This window comes from Cloeon dipterum, chromosome 4 (assembly GCF_949628265.1).
Source record: "Cloeon dipterum chromosome 4, ieCloDipt1.1, whole genome shotgun sequence".
Classification (NCBI taxonomy): Eukaryota; Metazoa; Arthropoda; class Insecta; order Ephemeroptera; family Baetidae; genus Cloeon; species Cloeon dipterum.
In genome coordinates, this window is record NC_088789.1 from 16,502,126 (window position 1) to 16,517,322 (window position 15,197).

At 43.2% G+C, this 15,197-nt stretch overlaps 1 protein-coding gene across 8 annotated transcripts in view; it reads left to right on the plus strand.

Annotated features, from left to right (window-relative positions):
• The window catches only part of LOC135944409 (uncharacterized protein CG43867), a 108,675-nt gene that overhangs the window by 83,873 nt on the left and 9,605 nt on the right, over nucleotides 1-15,197 (plus strand). For 5 of the 8 annotated variants that reach the window (XM_065491318.1, XM_065491322.1, XM_065491320.1 and 2 more), the window contains exons 5-6: nucleotides 60-113; nucleotides 11,464-11,526. In XM_065491318.1, the coding sequence (XP_065347390.1) occupies nucleotides 60-113; nucleotides 11,464-11,526 (117 nt within the window). Of the gene's footprint in view, nucleotides 1-59; nucleotides 114-11,225; nucleotides 11,343-11,463; nucleotides 11,527-15,197 lie in introns of those variants that run through there. The other 3 variants (XM_065491321.1, XM_065491327.1, XM_065491325.1) reach the window with 2 other exon arrangements.

The following is a 15,197-nucleotide window of genomic DNA, read 5'->3' on the forward strand; positions in this document are numbered from 1 at the left end:
ATGATAATTGTGATAATAAAATCGTGAAAAAAAAACTAAAAAATATTTTTCTGTTTCAGGTATGTCCCACAAATGCCAATTCAGACGAAATCGCGGACTTAGAACTGGATTACGTGAGTAGCGTTGCGTGCAGCTAAATTAAATCGTCCAAACTGCGAGTTCGTCGCGCGCACATGGCGCCTCTTTGCCACTGCTAAACTCGCACCACCGGCAACCTTGTTATTAAATTTCTGCCGGGAATTTTATATTAAATTTTTCGAGCAGCTCCGCGAGCAAACAGCAGTAACACTCGGTTGGGCTTGCAGAGCACACATTTTCAGGGCGACTTGCCTCGCTCGCAGGATCATATTAATTTATGTGTGTGCGAGCGCCGGATAAGAATTTTTATTGCCCGTAGACCTTGTGCGGTGGAATTATTAATTCCGCCGGCCCCGTAATGCACAAACGTACCTTCGTTACGTACAAACACACACAAAACGCCGCTACAAACTCCTCGCTGTTTGCGGTGCATGTTTTCCTTCGTTTCTGCTCTGCTGAAAAGTTTCCGCAATGCAGAAGTTAAATACTGCCGTTCTGCCACACTGACACGGTTCGCCGAGATTTTCCCTCCGCGATCGCTCCAAATTGGTATGGCTGTGAAAATGAGATTTTGAATGCATTACGTCGGATGAAAGAAGAAAAATTCGGGGCTTATTCCAAACTTTTATCGAAACAAAAGCGCTGCATTTTTATTTTTAACGTGGTGTGATGGGTCGGAGGACAAAATTATTATGAAGTCAAGTAACTCGGAATTATACTTTTGCTTGTAGTTTGCGTCTTAGAAAATTTTCTACGAAATATACATTTTAACGAGCTTTACGGGACAATTTTGGACAACTTTGAGATCTCATTATCTCGATTCCCCGTCTTGAAAATTAAAAAAAAAATCTGGAGGCGTACACAAACGATTAAAATCTCGAGTTGGGTGGAGATCAGGGCTGTTTGTTTACTGGAGAGGGCTTACCGCCGTTGACGGATGCACACCGCAACGTGCGTCAGTCTTTGCTGCTGCTCATTCTCCACCTCCTCCTCGCCCTCGCCACCAACTCTCTCAGCATAAATTCGCATGTTCTTGTCGGAGCCTGTTTTGCACGACGGGCACCCACCCAAACGGACCAAATCCTGTTGTTTTTCCCCAGATAAATCGCTGCTCATTTGTTCGGCCAGATTTATCGGCACGCCACCGACGCAGGAGAGGATTTGCGTCATTTTCGCACGTAATTTGCAAAATTGCCGAATCGGCCGAGAAACTGGAGTGGTGTCGTGATTGATGCCCTGCCTGTCAGGATTATTGCCATATTTCACGTGAGCAGCCGCAGCCGAGGCACTAAAGTTTTTCATCCGCATTAAAAGTTTCAATTTGTTTTATGGCATATCCCTCGTGCTGTGCTTTTACGGGATGAAAACTCCCCTGACGTGAACACGTGTATTGATTTATATTTGAAAATAAGTAACGAAAAATGAACTTTGACACTTGCGGTGATCGATCACTCGCGTCTCTTCCGAATATTGTTCCACTAAAATCTGCAAAAATGCTGCTGGCGTGACGGAGAAATAAAGTCATGGAAAGTATCGATCAAGAATTTTAGCAGCGAAGTTGAGAGTTAGTTATTTCGCCTCTCCACGCAAGATGTACATGCATAAAAGAAAAGGAAACTGATTCGCATGGCACGTACACAGCACAGATCGCATGTGCTCGGCTCATGTTGCTAACCTTGGCAAGTGCTCCCGCGTGAATAACTCTATTCATTTACTTAATCATCAGCGAGAGCGCCGATTTTTCCGGCAGGCTGCGTCTTGCGGGTTGCATGAGAATTAAGGGATTATCTCGCGCATCGGGAGGGGATGATTTGCTAAAAATTGAGCCGGCGGGCTTCTTGCTCGCTCGCTCGCTCTCTTCCCATCCATACAATATGAGTGTGTGTACGTGGATTTCATCGGCAGGCCGTGCAGCCGGCAGCTCCTTGTGTTTTTCCTCGAAAGCCGCTTGCTTGCTTTTCAAAGCGGCTCGTCGTCGCAACTTCTCAATTCCCACCCTCGCGTTCCGCTCATTATATGAAAAGGGATGAGCAAAAACCATCAAGGGTTGCGAGTAGTGGCGGTGGCGGCGTTATTTCGCGTTCCGAGCTGCTGGCTTCTCGAGCACCTGCAGTCCAGAAAAAGGAAATTCTAATTCAATCCCTGCCTAGGAAGACAGACAGCCGGAAAATTCAATTTTCCATCTAAAAAAATGTACTCCTGGAAAAAGCAAAACGAGGGCACTGAACCGGAAAATCCAATCGATTGTATCTTCAAACCGAAACTGAACTCAATGAATTTAAACTTAATTTAGAATTCTGCGTCGTAAATTCCTAGCTTGCAGCCGAACTCGTCGGCTCTTTACTGCTGATCAGATTTCGTGTCGTTGAATTTGAATTTCATCTCGTGTTTCAGCGAGAACATTAAGCTGCTCGGTCTCGTGCACACGACCATATCCTCGTTCTGCACGCCGACCGGAGAGCGTGGTGGTGGCTGTGAATTTTAATCAAACACAAAGGGTCGGCGATAATTAAAAACATTAAACCGCGCGGCGTTTTCCATCGCCGCGCTCGCGCCAAATCAATAGCAGAAATTGCCGGTGGCTCTCTGGCTGCTACCGAGGCGACCGTGCGCGGTTTTTTAACAACTGCCAGCTGATGAGGTGAAACCTGCTAATTCGCAGCACATAATCCTTGCGAATTCTTATCTTGGGCAAACGGTCGCTAATAAATATTGAGCAAAAACAGAGGCATGCGTTCTAGGCAACAGAACAAATTGAAAACTTAGAAGTCAGGGGAAACAAAAATTATTCTAATTACGTAGAAAGCTAAAGCTCGTGTCTTATAATCAATATTTTAAAACATTAATATTTGAAAAAAGGTGGAAAGAAGTTACACTTTTCACATGATTCAATTTGGGGTGTTTTTATGAATTGCTTACAAGAAAACTATGTAGGTTTAGAACTTGCTCAATTAGTCGCGTCAATTGTTTCAAATTTAACCTGCTCTATGTTAAAAACTTTGCGGCATTGATTTTGCGACCTTGACCTTTGACCTATCACATCGAGGGCAAAGGAGAAAAGTTGTTTGAAATGACGATTGGTTCTCCGATTTTTTTTTTTTTTTTTTTTTGGTACGGCCATCCTGAACAAAGTTACGTTACACTCAAAAACCCGAAATTTTAATATAGACTGCCCGTAAAACCCGAAAAAATGGCAAATTCGGAGTTTATCCATATTTTGTAAAAAAGCCAATTTATCTAATAAAAAAATGCAAATGACCGAACCCCAGGATAACTTTCCTCTGCTTTGGGAGACTTTGGCTCTATAATATTATTTTAGGTACGTTTAATTTGGCTCGTCATTTGATGCGAGAGAATTTTGAGTTTGTTGCTTCAAGGGAAAACGGAATTGACAGAGAAGGCAAAGGTTGGGAGGCTGAAATAATGTGATATCTGCTTGCTCTCTGCGTGCCATCGAAATTCAATCTTCCCTTTGAGCGGAAGGGGCATGCTCATAATGCTTGCAAACACGCCTACTGGCAGGTTGAGCGTATTCTCTTGCCGTGCGCCGCAAAAGGAAGCAGAGAAAACGCAAAATGCGAGTGCTCGAAACAAAAGACAAGCGGCTGCGGATTCTTTTACAAAGGGCGGCCCAGAAAGCAAGCATTTTACCAAATAAATTCCATTACACAAAAGCACTCGCCTGGCTCAACGAGCAGTAAACTCGACTCGCTCACCCTTCGGCGCTGCGACGTGCATTTGTTATTTCTCTCCAGTCATGCTTCATTAAAAGCCAAATTATTATTTATTCAGCAACTTTCGCAATTCTTGCACTCTTCTTTATACTCACGGAACAGGCTTGCTCTGCCTTGTTGTTATAAATTTTAATGAACACGGTTCTAATTAATAAATTAGCACACTGCGAAGTAACTTCATCATCCAACTTTGCTGTTTGCGCACTCACGAAAAAAATACGCCGAGCAGCAGCAGCAGCAGGCGGGGCGCCTGTGCGTGTATTTTATTCAAGCGGTGGCACGTGCAATTCTCAGGGCTCTTAACTCTGGCATTGATGGACTACTCTTCCGTGAAAGCTTGTTTTGCCACTCAAATGAGAGAACTTTTTCCTTCGACTCGCGTCATTATCCACATCTCTCGTAATTAGAAACACGGCTAACGAGTCTTTTCGGCTGGAATTATTCCTCCGCGGTTCATTCAGCCTGAATTCACGTCTTTTTTTATCTCTCTCACGCTAACAGATCCAGTTTTCCAAAGTTTTTCTTCCTTGGCAGCACGCCGTGGAAAATAGAGCGGAAGAAATTTCATTATTTATGTGAGTAAGGGCGGAGGAGCTGAGGCGGTGCTCCTGCCTTGATTTATGGCGTTTTCTTCTTCGAATTGAAAGATTTCTGATATGAATTATTATTCTTGGAGTGCAGGCAGCTGCTGCAGCCACCGAGAGAAAGCGGTGCTCCAAACTAATGCAGCTATGATTAGCTATGAAGACGTTGCATTGGACTTTTGAGTTTGGTCGATCTGCAACTGGAATGAAAAAAAAAATCATTTAAACTGGCACTGGAATATCATTTTGCTCCTGAGGGTCGAATCAAGTTAGACAGCTGAATTAATCGAATGAAAATTCGACACGACGTGCTGAAAATCGTCAAAAACATAAAAAAGTTACTTTGGTGGTTTCTGGTGCAAATGTCGCAGAAAGTGCTACAAAAACGCCGGCGAAAAATCAGATGGAGTGGTTTTCTTAAACGTTGAGCTTACCTAAAATCGAGACAGCAGCGCCTCACCAACATCCAGCGTTAGCGACAAGGCTGGCAAAGTTTTTGACGATTTTCGGCACGTCGTATCAAATTTTTGACCGAAATTTTTGACAAAATTCGACCCTCATGGAAAGATTGGCATGTTCAAAAAATAAATTCCAGTGCTACTTAAAAATAACTTCAAGGACTCACTTTGAAATAAGCAAAGAAAAAAATGTGCTTAAAAAGGCAAGCTAATGTGCATGGACGTGCGTGTGTGCGTGCGTGCATGTGCCTGGCAGCATTTTTGACAAACGGCATTCCTCCACGCCAGATCACGCAAGCACCTTTTCCTGATAAATTGCAGAGGGCTTGTTTTTGATTCGCCCCACCGACCACCAACTTACCCCGGGATATTTTAATATTTTAATTGACTTAATTGCACACTCGAGCACGCCACCTATCCAAACACGTGCTCATTATGCCGGCCCGCACGACTTTCCCGAGTCTGCGAACGCATTTTCTCTCGCCTAATTGGCTTGTACAACTTTCAGCACTCTTAATTTCTTTCTCGCGCCGAGCTTGCCCTAAATGATATTTTCGTTATTTGTGGTGATAAATAGCATAAAAACTAGTTGCGTGGAGGCAGCGATAAATCATCAGGGGAAAATGGTTTATTCGAAGCTTTTCCGCGGCCTAATGTGAATTTCTCACGATGACTCGCGTGGTTTTTAATCCTGAATTTTTGTTTACTCATGGCATAAATTCGGGGATTAATTCCGACTATGCTGGGGCCTGGAGGGTGCGCTTTTCCAGAGGAGAAATTCGATTTTCTTGTCTTTCTGTGTGGTAACCCGAGCTGACAAATATTAATCGTCGTCAGAGCACACGAGGGTTGAAAATAATTTTCGGATTATAATGCTCACTCATCGCCATTAAAAAAACACACTTCAGGCTGACGGTGTGTCCCTAGCTGCAAATTACATAGTAGTTAGAAGTCTTTCAAGTTTATTCCGATTTTTATCCATAGAATGGATGCAATCATTTTCCATTCCAAGGTTGACGCTACACAACTCAATTCTGACCTGAAATCCCGTCTCTCCTCACCCAATCGAGTCCGTTTTTAGAGCAAGGACTTGAGATGAATGGCGTCATTAAATAGCGGATCGTCAGCAGATCATCGCTTCTCTCCTCGCAACATGGGGCCAATGGAGTCAGCAAAATATGAATGTGCGCTCGCTTTCTCCCAGTGGGAGGATGCAAACTTTGCGAAAAAGACCGGTCTGCCGGCAAGCCCAGCGGCGCAGCAGGCCGAATGGCTTTATTACTGGGCTGCTCTTTATTGACATATAATATCCATCCCCATTGCTGCTATGGTAACCATCAGATAGTAATGAACTGCTTTTAGTGGCTGCAGAAGAAACATCACTCGCCTGCGTGTGCTGTTTATGCATGCGTTTTCCAGCACCGAGCGGCCCCCGGATTCCTTCTTGCGCCACACGCAGCCATATCTCGCTTATTAATTATTCATCATTTGTCATAATACGCTTCAGGGGCTGGTTCCGTCAGGACACTTTGCATTGCAAGCCTGGTAAAAATGAGAGGGTAGAAATCAAAATACTGTCGCATTTTTTGCGCTCTGCAAAAATTTTAATTGTCAATGCCTGCAGGAATTCATCGTTTTGGTACTAAAAACGAGCTCAAAAATTAGACATATTTCGTGTTACGTCAATGGTTTTAATAATAATTGGGTGGAATTTCCAGAAATAGCATTTCAGCAGGGCAAATCTAATCGGAACTAACATTTGCCCTGTTTCACACGTAACTCGTAAAGAGCGTTTCTGCTCGGAGGAAGAAGGCAGCGTGTCCGCCGCCTCCGGGGCGAGGCAATCTCGGCAATAATCAAAATTGAGTTTGAAAAGAGGCATTGAAGAAGTCGTAAATCCAGCGGGCACGGATTTGGGCTCGTAAAAGACGAATTAAAGCGCGTCCAGCTGACCCTCCGGTGTAGCTAATAAAGTGCCAGGCGTGCTAATGTCCCTCGGCAGGTCGGCCGCTCGGTGTTTATGGAGAGCAAGAAAATGATGAGCTGCCTGAATGTTTTATTACGCGGCTTGCTGCTCGACCAAAAACAAGGAGGCCGCCGCCGACTTCATTTTCATTCCGCCGAGTGCGGCGCACGTCAAACGTAATCAAATTTGCAGCCATGATAGCCGAGCCGAGAGAGAGCGAGCAGCTGCTGGATGAATGTGCCGCTAAAGACGCACAGCCACCGCCGCGTGCGACACTTAATATCACTTGAAAATTTCATCTCAACTTTTCCATCTCTGGAATTGCCTCTCTTGCGCCGAGTGGCGCACGGCAAAAAAAAATAAGCGATGAATGCTCATGGCCTGCTTTACGTCTGGAATTTGTCACCGATAACGCTGAAATGGGATTGTCAACCGCCAGCCGCCTCATTTCTTTTGTTTAGCAACGACCATACAACCCGTTACCCTCACAAGCGATTCATGCGAATTGCTCAAAATAATTTAGTTGGGTGTTGATGTCGATTTTTTTCTTCATTGCTAAGTAAAATGGTTTTATTTAAGAGAAATAAAAAATCCTTCTTTCTAGAGCGTAAACTAGATCGAGTTAAAGCGAAAATTGCCTGGTGTTGCTCTATAATTTTTTTATAAAAGTTGGTTACTGATGGAGAGTTCCGTCTTCCTTTTGGAGAACTATATTTTATTTTGTAACGTGGAGTTTTCTATCACTGTTGGAAGATCTCAACGAGAGGAATGAAATTTTCCGCAAAATATTTCAGGAAAAATTGTAATTTTTTCATTGGTCCCGTTATTTATTATAACACTTCGTTGCAGAAATGAAATGAAATTTGCCCAAAGCATCACTCACTTCAGCAAAAACATGGTCAAATCATTTTTATTGTTGCCCAGCAATCCCAGAATCCATCTACTTTAACCAGAAGGGTGAACTTACGAATTCAAATTATTTATTGTATATCAAATTACAATAACAATTACATTCCGTCACATTCTTTGATAAAAAATGTTCTTCCGCAGTCACCTATAGTAAATTTCGAATCCAAAAATGACAAGGATTGGCAGATAACATCATTTTTCAAGTGGTTTCCGTTCGTCTCCGCGGTGCAATCGTGTGCTCGTAAAATTTTGATTAACAAGCCCGACCCACTGAGGGCCAGATTCAATCGAGAAGAATGGTCCGGTCGTGGCAGCTGTTCATCTCGAGCCGGCCCCGTGGGTCCATAAAACGCGCTTTAGGGCTTGCTTTTATCCTGGCTCAGCGCGGTGCAGCCGACGCGCGCGAGTGCAAGGCGCCGCTCCCTTTTCCTCGCGGTGCAATCGGTCCTGCGGGCTACGTGGTGATACATTAGGGAGGTTTTCTGCAAGCTCCCCTGCGCGTTATTCCGATCACAGAGGAAAAATGCTCGTAAAAATGCTAACCGAAATGGAACGAGCGAAAGCGAACACGCTTCTTCGCCTGGAATAGATGTTTTTGATGGCGGATGGGCGGCGGGTGCATCTTACTGCCGCCGCTGCACACCAGCCGAATTCGGAAAAGTATAAAAAAATCCGTCTAATGGCTCCTGCGGAATTTGATCATTGTGGTGAGAGCGAGAAGATCGCTACTTTGACACTTAAAAAGCGATTTTTTCTTCCATCAGCGTCGGCACTTTTAATGGAGGGCTTTTTAAGCTCTGTAAAGCGGCAGAAGTTCAGTCCAGAGAAGGATTATTAAAGTAAAAAGTTGAATTTTTTCACTGCTGTTTGCTACGTTTTACAAGATAATTGGAAATGCTCGTGGGACATGCGAACGTGCTCAAGAGTTTTCCACACACAAACTCGTCGACCTTTGTACATAAATATATATTTCCTTCGGCGAGCAATTTGCCTGAAAGGTCGATGCGTGGGCCCTTTGTTGTTTTTTGCGAGCTGAGAGAAAATAAATTATCAAAAATTGTCTACCCAATATCCCGTCGAGAACTGCTGCGCTTTTCGTCGTGCAACTGCTGCTTCGCCCCTTTCGCCTGTCACACAAAGTTCAAAGGAATTCTGTTCCTTTTTCCCTCCGACAGCGTGGCGAAATAAGTTCTCCGCCCGGCCGGATAGGCTGGTGCTTTTAATCAAAATTCGTTTTCCACCAACCGAAAAAGAGAGAAGAAAGCAATTTCACAAAGAGGACAGACAGCTAGATTCCTCAAACTGTTGTACGGACAGAAAATTCGGCCTTTTGCATTATTCACGCGCTGCCAGTTGTCGCTTGCTGAATTATTAATTTACGCTCGGCCTCCCGCTGAAATTATGGACTTAAGTAGGTGTCACATCAAAAATTTTCCGTCCACGATGACAAATCCGACAGCCAACCAGCTAAGTCGTGTTGAATTACTTCTGTTTTTATCGCTCTTGCTGCACGTCGTAAAGATTTTTCCGCTGCAACAAACGTGAAAGAAAATAAGCTGTATAAAGAAAACTTACACTTTTTGCTCCGGTACTTTATTGCAAAGGCTGGAAACTCGTAAATTAATCGTTTTACTTCTGCGATAACCCGTCGTAGACATCAAATTAAAATTTATTACGCTTGAGAAACTTTTCCCCCTGATCCAGGTTTTTTAAACTTTGACCATTTTCAAACTATATTATTTATGTTAATTTGGCTGATAGTTGATTGCGGTTGATTGAAGGATTATGCCATTAATTTTTGCGTAATTTCCGGGCCTTTTAAAAGTAGCGTTAATATTTTCTCTGTACGAAATTCTAAGTCTCCTTTTGTCCTTCTTTAAAATTAGCACCCAGGGTGAGCGAGGCCTGATGGAAGGCGAAAGGTCGCGAAGCCGCGGGTAGAAGGACAGCGTTGGGCTCGCAGTGGCGGAGAGGAGCACTCTCACGCGGCATTGATTTCCGCATAACAAGCGAAAAGCCGCAACATAAATTGCGCCCGCCAAATTAAATTACGGCATTGCTCTCAGGTGTAAAGTAGCGTTTAATGCGCGCATAATAACTTGGGCCCGGTCGGCGTGCTGCTTTGATTCTGCCTCGGCGTGCGCTTATTTATCGCCAGGCGTAATTCTGGCGTGCGCCGCTTTCGCTGATGTAATTCCCAAAGGCGCTACCCCGTGCCCCACTTACTTCAATTTATAAATTTTCCCAGCTGCCACGCGCTTTTCCGGCCGCTGCTGCCACCTAGGGTGGAAACGCTGCACCCCTGCATGGAGCGAGCGCCGAGGGTGGTTCGCAGATGGCGCGAGGAACGCTTTCGCAGGGGTGGCCACCCCCGCAGGGTTCGCTCGCCGGCCGAACACGGCGCCAAACGACACCAGCCGCGTGCATATTGTGCATATAATTATCAGCTCCGCGTAGAAAGGGGTGGTGAAAGGGGAGGGTAGAAGCGGCAAGTGCAGCTGACACCCCAGGAAGCGGAGTCGCGAATTTGTTTTGTCTAATGCATGATGTGACTCACTGCTTTGCTTTGCTTTTTATGCACCGAAGAATCGATTCCTCTCTTACTCTCAAAGCCTTTTATGCTTCTGCAAAATGAGAAACAATCACGGTATGCGTGACTCAGGCACTGATTGGAATAAAGTCCGCGTATGAGCGGGAAATAGGATTTTCTTCATCAGATTATTTTAATGATCTAGATGTTTTTTATTGAAAAGTAATGCTATCAACATATATCAATGAATAAATTCCCTTTATTTCCAGTAATGAGATAAGATTCTATATATTTTTATTTGAAATTAAATACCATGTAGCATCATCGTTGCATAGCGAGCTGTTTAATATTTTGCATTTCTACGCAAAGTTCCACCTCTATAACTTCATTTTTCTCGTTGCAGACCAAATACAATTAAAAAGAACGGAATATATTGCCATTAGACTTTGGTAACAAATTTTTATCGATTTCATGGACCATTTTGATAAAAATTTGAGCCATAGGTATTTAAAAAATCGGTACTTACAAAGCAACTTATTTTTATTTGATTTATTACATAGGTAGTAATTGTTAATTTTATGAGGGACTTTAGGAAGCTCCAATTCAATGAATTCTCAAATAAATCAATTGCAGTTAAATTGAATATTTTTTTTAAATCATTAAAAGATGGTGACAACAACCACGCTCGAGATCAATAGACTTATATTTATCTTCCCTTAGATTGGCATTTCCAATTTAGAGGCTAAAAGTATCTGAGATCAGGTTTCCAAAAGTCAGCAGCGCATAAAACGCTAGCGCCCACAACAAAGAGTGGCCATGAAATGTGAGCCACGAGGGGGTGGATTAGAGAGCAATGTACATATTAAAAATGACTCAATACGCGCGTCCAAACGATGAGTCATCGGGAGTGCAGTGTCCTTCGCCCGACGGCCGACTGCCCGCCCACCCACCCCCTCGTCCACGCCGGAGCGCATACGATGAATGGAGTCTTGCTCCCTCGCGAAACCCTTCAGTGATCCGCGTGGTTTCGAAATAAAAGCCTCTTGGCTCCAGGGCTCTTCTCTCGCATCTCCTCTCAGCACGGTGCGTTTTAAGGGTTTCCCGCCTCTTTTTTTAGCGACATGTGCTCAAAGCTCTTTCCTGTTGCCAATTAGACTTGTAAATTAAATTTTATTCACTAACCCTATGCGTTGTCATGTTTCAGCTGGCCGAGTTGGAATCTCGTCTGTTGGAAGCTGAGAGCAGGGCCGATGAAGCCGAGGATAAAGTAAGTATATATCCACTTTCGCGATCCGAGTCACCTTTTTCGCCGTGATCGACCATTTGTCACTGCAGCACTCGTTTTTCACTCTTGTCGCCCCGGGAAGAAAAGTGGCGCAGTGTGGACCACGTAATGCAGAACGTCTCTTCTGCTCTTTGCTTCTATATAAAATCCACCTGATAAAATGAAGCTGTCACGTAATTTTGAAACAAGAATAAATGTACCGTGCTCCGCCTGCAAAAGCAGAATGAACGATATATAAGGAGCAGCTCCGCGGGCGCTGCTTGCCGCGTTTTGTGCTCACCGTCCTAGCAGCTTTATGAACAGCTTTGCGATTTGCGCGGTCATACAGTTCCTGGTTAAATGGTATCATTACTCCTTACACCATCTTATATGCTTTAAAAGTAGAAACCAACAAAAAGATAACTAATGAATATTTGATCAAAGTAATACACGGGTTGAATTTTGGAGTCAAAAATATTTTCGTTTAAAAGAAGGATATGCCCCGAAGATGTAAACAAAATTGCTATAATACTATGAATATGTTTTTGAACTTATAAATGTAAAAAACGAAAAGCCGTTTGGGGTGAGTTTAATTCATGACATTGTTTTTGCTTTATTCATTTTATTTTGTTTTTTTACCCTTTTATTCCTTTTTGTTTGCTTTTAGGAGTAGCCATTGTAAAATTAATTTTACTATTAAATTCACTCCAAATTATTGTTCCTCCTTTTTACATTTATAAAGTTTCAAAGCTTGTTTCCAAATGAAAGAAAATAAATTTTCACAGCACTTGGCCATTCAAATCCTCTTGATTGCGTGGCAGTTAGCAGCCTTTAAGATAGCTCACGAAGTTTCTTTTTTGCCCTTCTATTTTTTTCTCAAAATCTGCCTCAACAGAAGTGTAATGGGACAAAAACCTGTCGGCCCCTTGCTTTTTGTGGGTACATTTTAATTAGCATAGGACAATATCGTGAAAACCACAACGTCAAAGTTTTTAACGATTTAAAACGTAAAAACTTTTCACGTAAACGGGTATTTTCACTTTCATGCAATACACCCCGACTTGAAATATGCTGACAGTGCCCATTTAAAAGTTAAAAAAGTACATGCTGCATAGGTACAACAGAGAGTCGTAAAACTGGCCGTGTTTGCCTGCAACTTGCACGTTCTCTCGCATCAAAGCAGCGGCCGGGGGGTGAATGGGGCGACATCGATTCAAGTGGGACTGCACACCAGTTCAGCGGCGTGACCTCCGACCAGGCAGGTGGGCGGCCGGGCTAACAGTTAAAAACTTGACACGCGGCGGTAGTGGCGGCGGCTCTCTCCCTGAACGACTTACAAACCGCGGCCGTATATACAAGTCCGGTATCGATCTCGGCTTTTCGCCGGAGAAGAGGACTGATGTGCTTGCAGATTAGCGCTCACATGCCTGATATAAAATACTCCATAAATCTCGAGTAGAGCACTCTCGTCCGGCCACTGCAGAACGGCTGTTTGCCTATGTACGTGACGTGTGATACATGCATGTAGATGCGCTCCATTGTGCTGACGCCGCGCCAAGCCACGCCAGCATTATTATTATTATTATTTGTTGTCGTCCTCCGGCCGCTGCACACAGCCTCTCGTGGAGCTGCATTACTTTTACCAGCCGTTTCCTATTCATCCCACTCCCTGTTGAGCAAACAATGTATACTAAATGAATTAAAAACATGCACTACCGCAGAACCACATGTGTGCACAAAAGTTCCCTTTTAAAATACACTGTCGTTTTTGAGGGGGAAGAATAGTATTGAAATGGTTTTATGAAAGGTTGAAACCAGTGAAACCAAATGAGAGATAAAATGCGGAATATTGTTGACAGTTGTATATTTTTGGAAATTTCAATTTTAGTGTTTTTTTTTATAAATATTTGCTGTTCAGCGACGTAAAAAAGTTACTAACACATTTTTAAAAAGAAAAAATTGGAGTTAATAGTGTGCTTAACAATAAATCATTTTTATTGATGGGTAAATTTTAATCTAAAATTAGAGTCGATATCAAAATGTTCCAAGGCATAAAATATCGAAGAGCCTATGTCTAAGAAAGTTACCTAGCTCTGGCAGGGGTCTGAGGATATGGATGATTTTTGTTCTGAAATTATGCCCTATTTTATTGAAAACATCATTGAGAAACCCCTTCCCAAATTTTCTTTAAATTGATTTTTAAAAAAACTGGTGAAAATGAGGCTGCGCATCATTAGGGGTGGCTTTATAACCACACTTTGATGAATATAAAAGACTGATTGTGAATTAATTTTTGTATCCATACTAAAGGCAAACAAGCCTAATTGCAAATAAAATATTATTTTTAAACGAGTATGATGATAGTGAGGATGAGCCGACCGCAATTTCCGCTGGATTGCCAGTGGCACGCCTCAATTAGCTTGTTTGTTTTGCGGTCGTGCACTGTTTGCGAATCTCGGATCATTTTTTCGCGTGGAGTACAGCGGCCGGTCTGGCGCGCTGAATGGGCAGCTTTTTATTACTCGGCTGATATCAAAGCAAAAGCTTCACGGAAAAGTGTTTGTTGGTCAAGTTGTAAAACATTTGCCATGCCTGGCGGGCGGGCGGTCGAAACGTGGCGGCGGTGCGTTTTATTTGCGGCCAAGAGACACGCGGGAAAACTATCCGCTCCCATCGGCCTTTTTCCGCGCGGTGCAATAAATTATTTAATTTTATAGTTTAATTTTACTGGGTTTTATTTTTATGACGCTCCCGGCGAAGGAACTGGATGTCGGGCAATTTGTTGTGTGCGTCTACCTGGCGCGGCAGACGCTGGAGAACACTTTTACTTTGTGGTCTGACGCTAAAAGCAAACAAATTAAAATTAATCTTCGTACGCCTGGCGAGAGAGGAGCCGCACTAATCCTTGCAACATGACTTAACTTATTTGCCGGTGAAATAAACGGGCGTCACGTCGTTCTTGGAGAAATTATGGATCAGAATTGAAAATCGATCATTTTGCGTGACGCTGCAGCCAAAGCAGAGTTTGTGGAACAGATGTTCGGAGTTTTTTCTGCGCGCCCACATAGCCACCCCCTGAGCAAAGCCCATAAAAACACAAAACTAAGCCGATTATTAATAGCGTGACGTGGCCGTAAATGGATTTGACTTGTGCCTCAGCATACGCCCGTGCTCACAGAAAATATTTTATCTGAGCTTGCTTCGGTTATCTGATCAATTTGTTAATTTTAATTAAATATCCTTTCAAAACAAATACACTGTTTTTATCATAATACGATAAAAAAGGTTCATCGTCTCATAGGAAAAACAGGAAAATTAGTCTCGATAATGATTTGACCGCGCCTGCTGATTTGAAAAATATGCAACCGGCTTAACTTCATTGGCTAGCGGGCTTGCATAGCTCTGAATTATGTCCCACTAAAAGTTTCCCACTTTCAAGCTCAAAGTTTCATTTACTCTCTGGCAAACCGAGACGAACTTTGACTTAAAATTTGTTGAAGTTTATCAACACTTGAGTTCGGTTGAGTGGAAGTAATTTACACAAATTGCTGTTTAAAAGTGCTGAGAACTTTCGTCGCTTGAGGCGAAATTGATTTATTTAAGTCAAGTCACGATACGCGACTTTTCCACTAGCATTAATCTCTTGAAGCGCAGCCAAGAAGCTAACGTGCGCT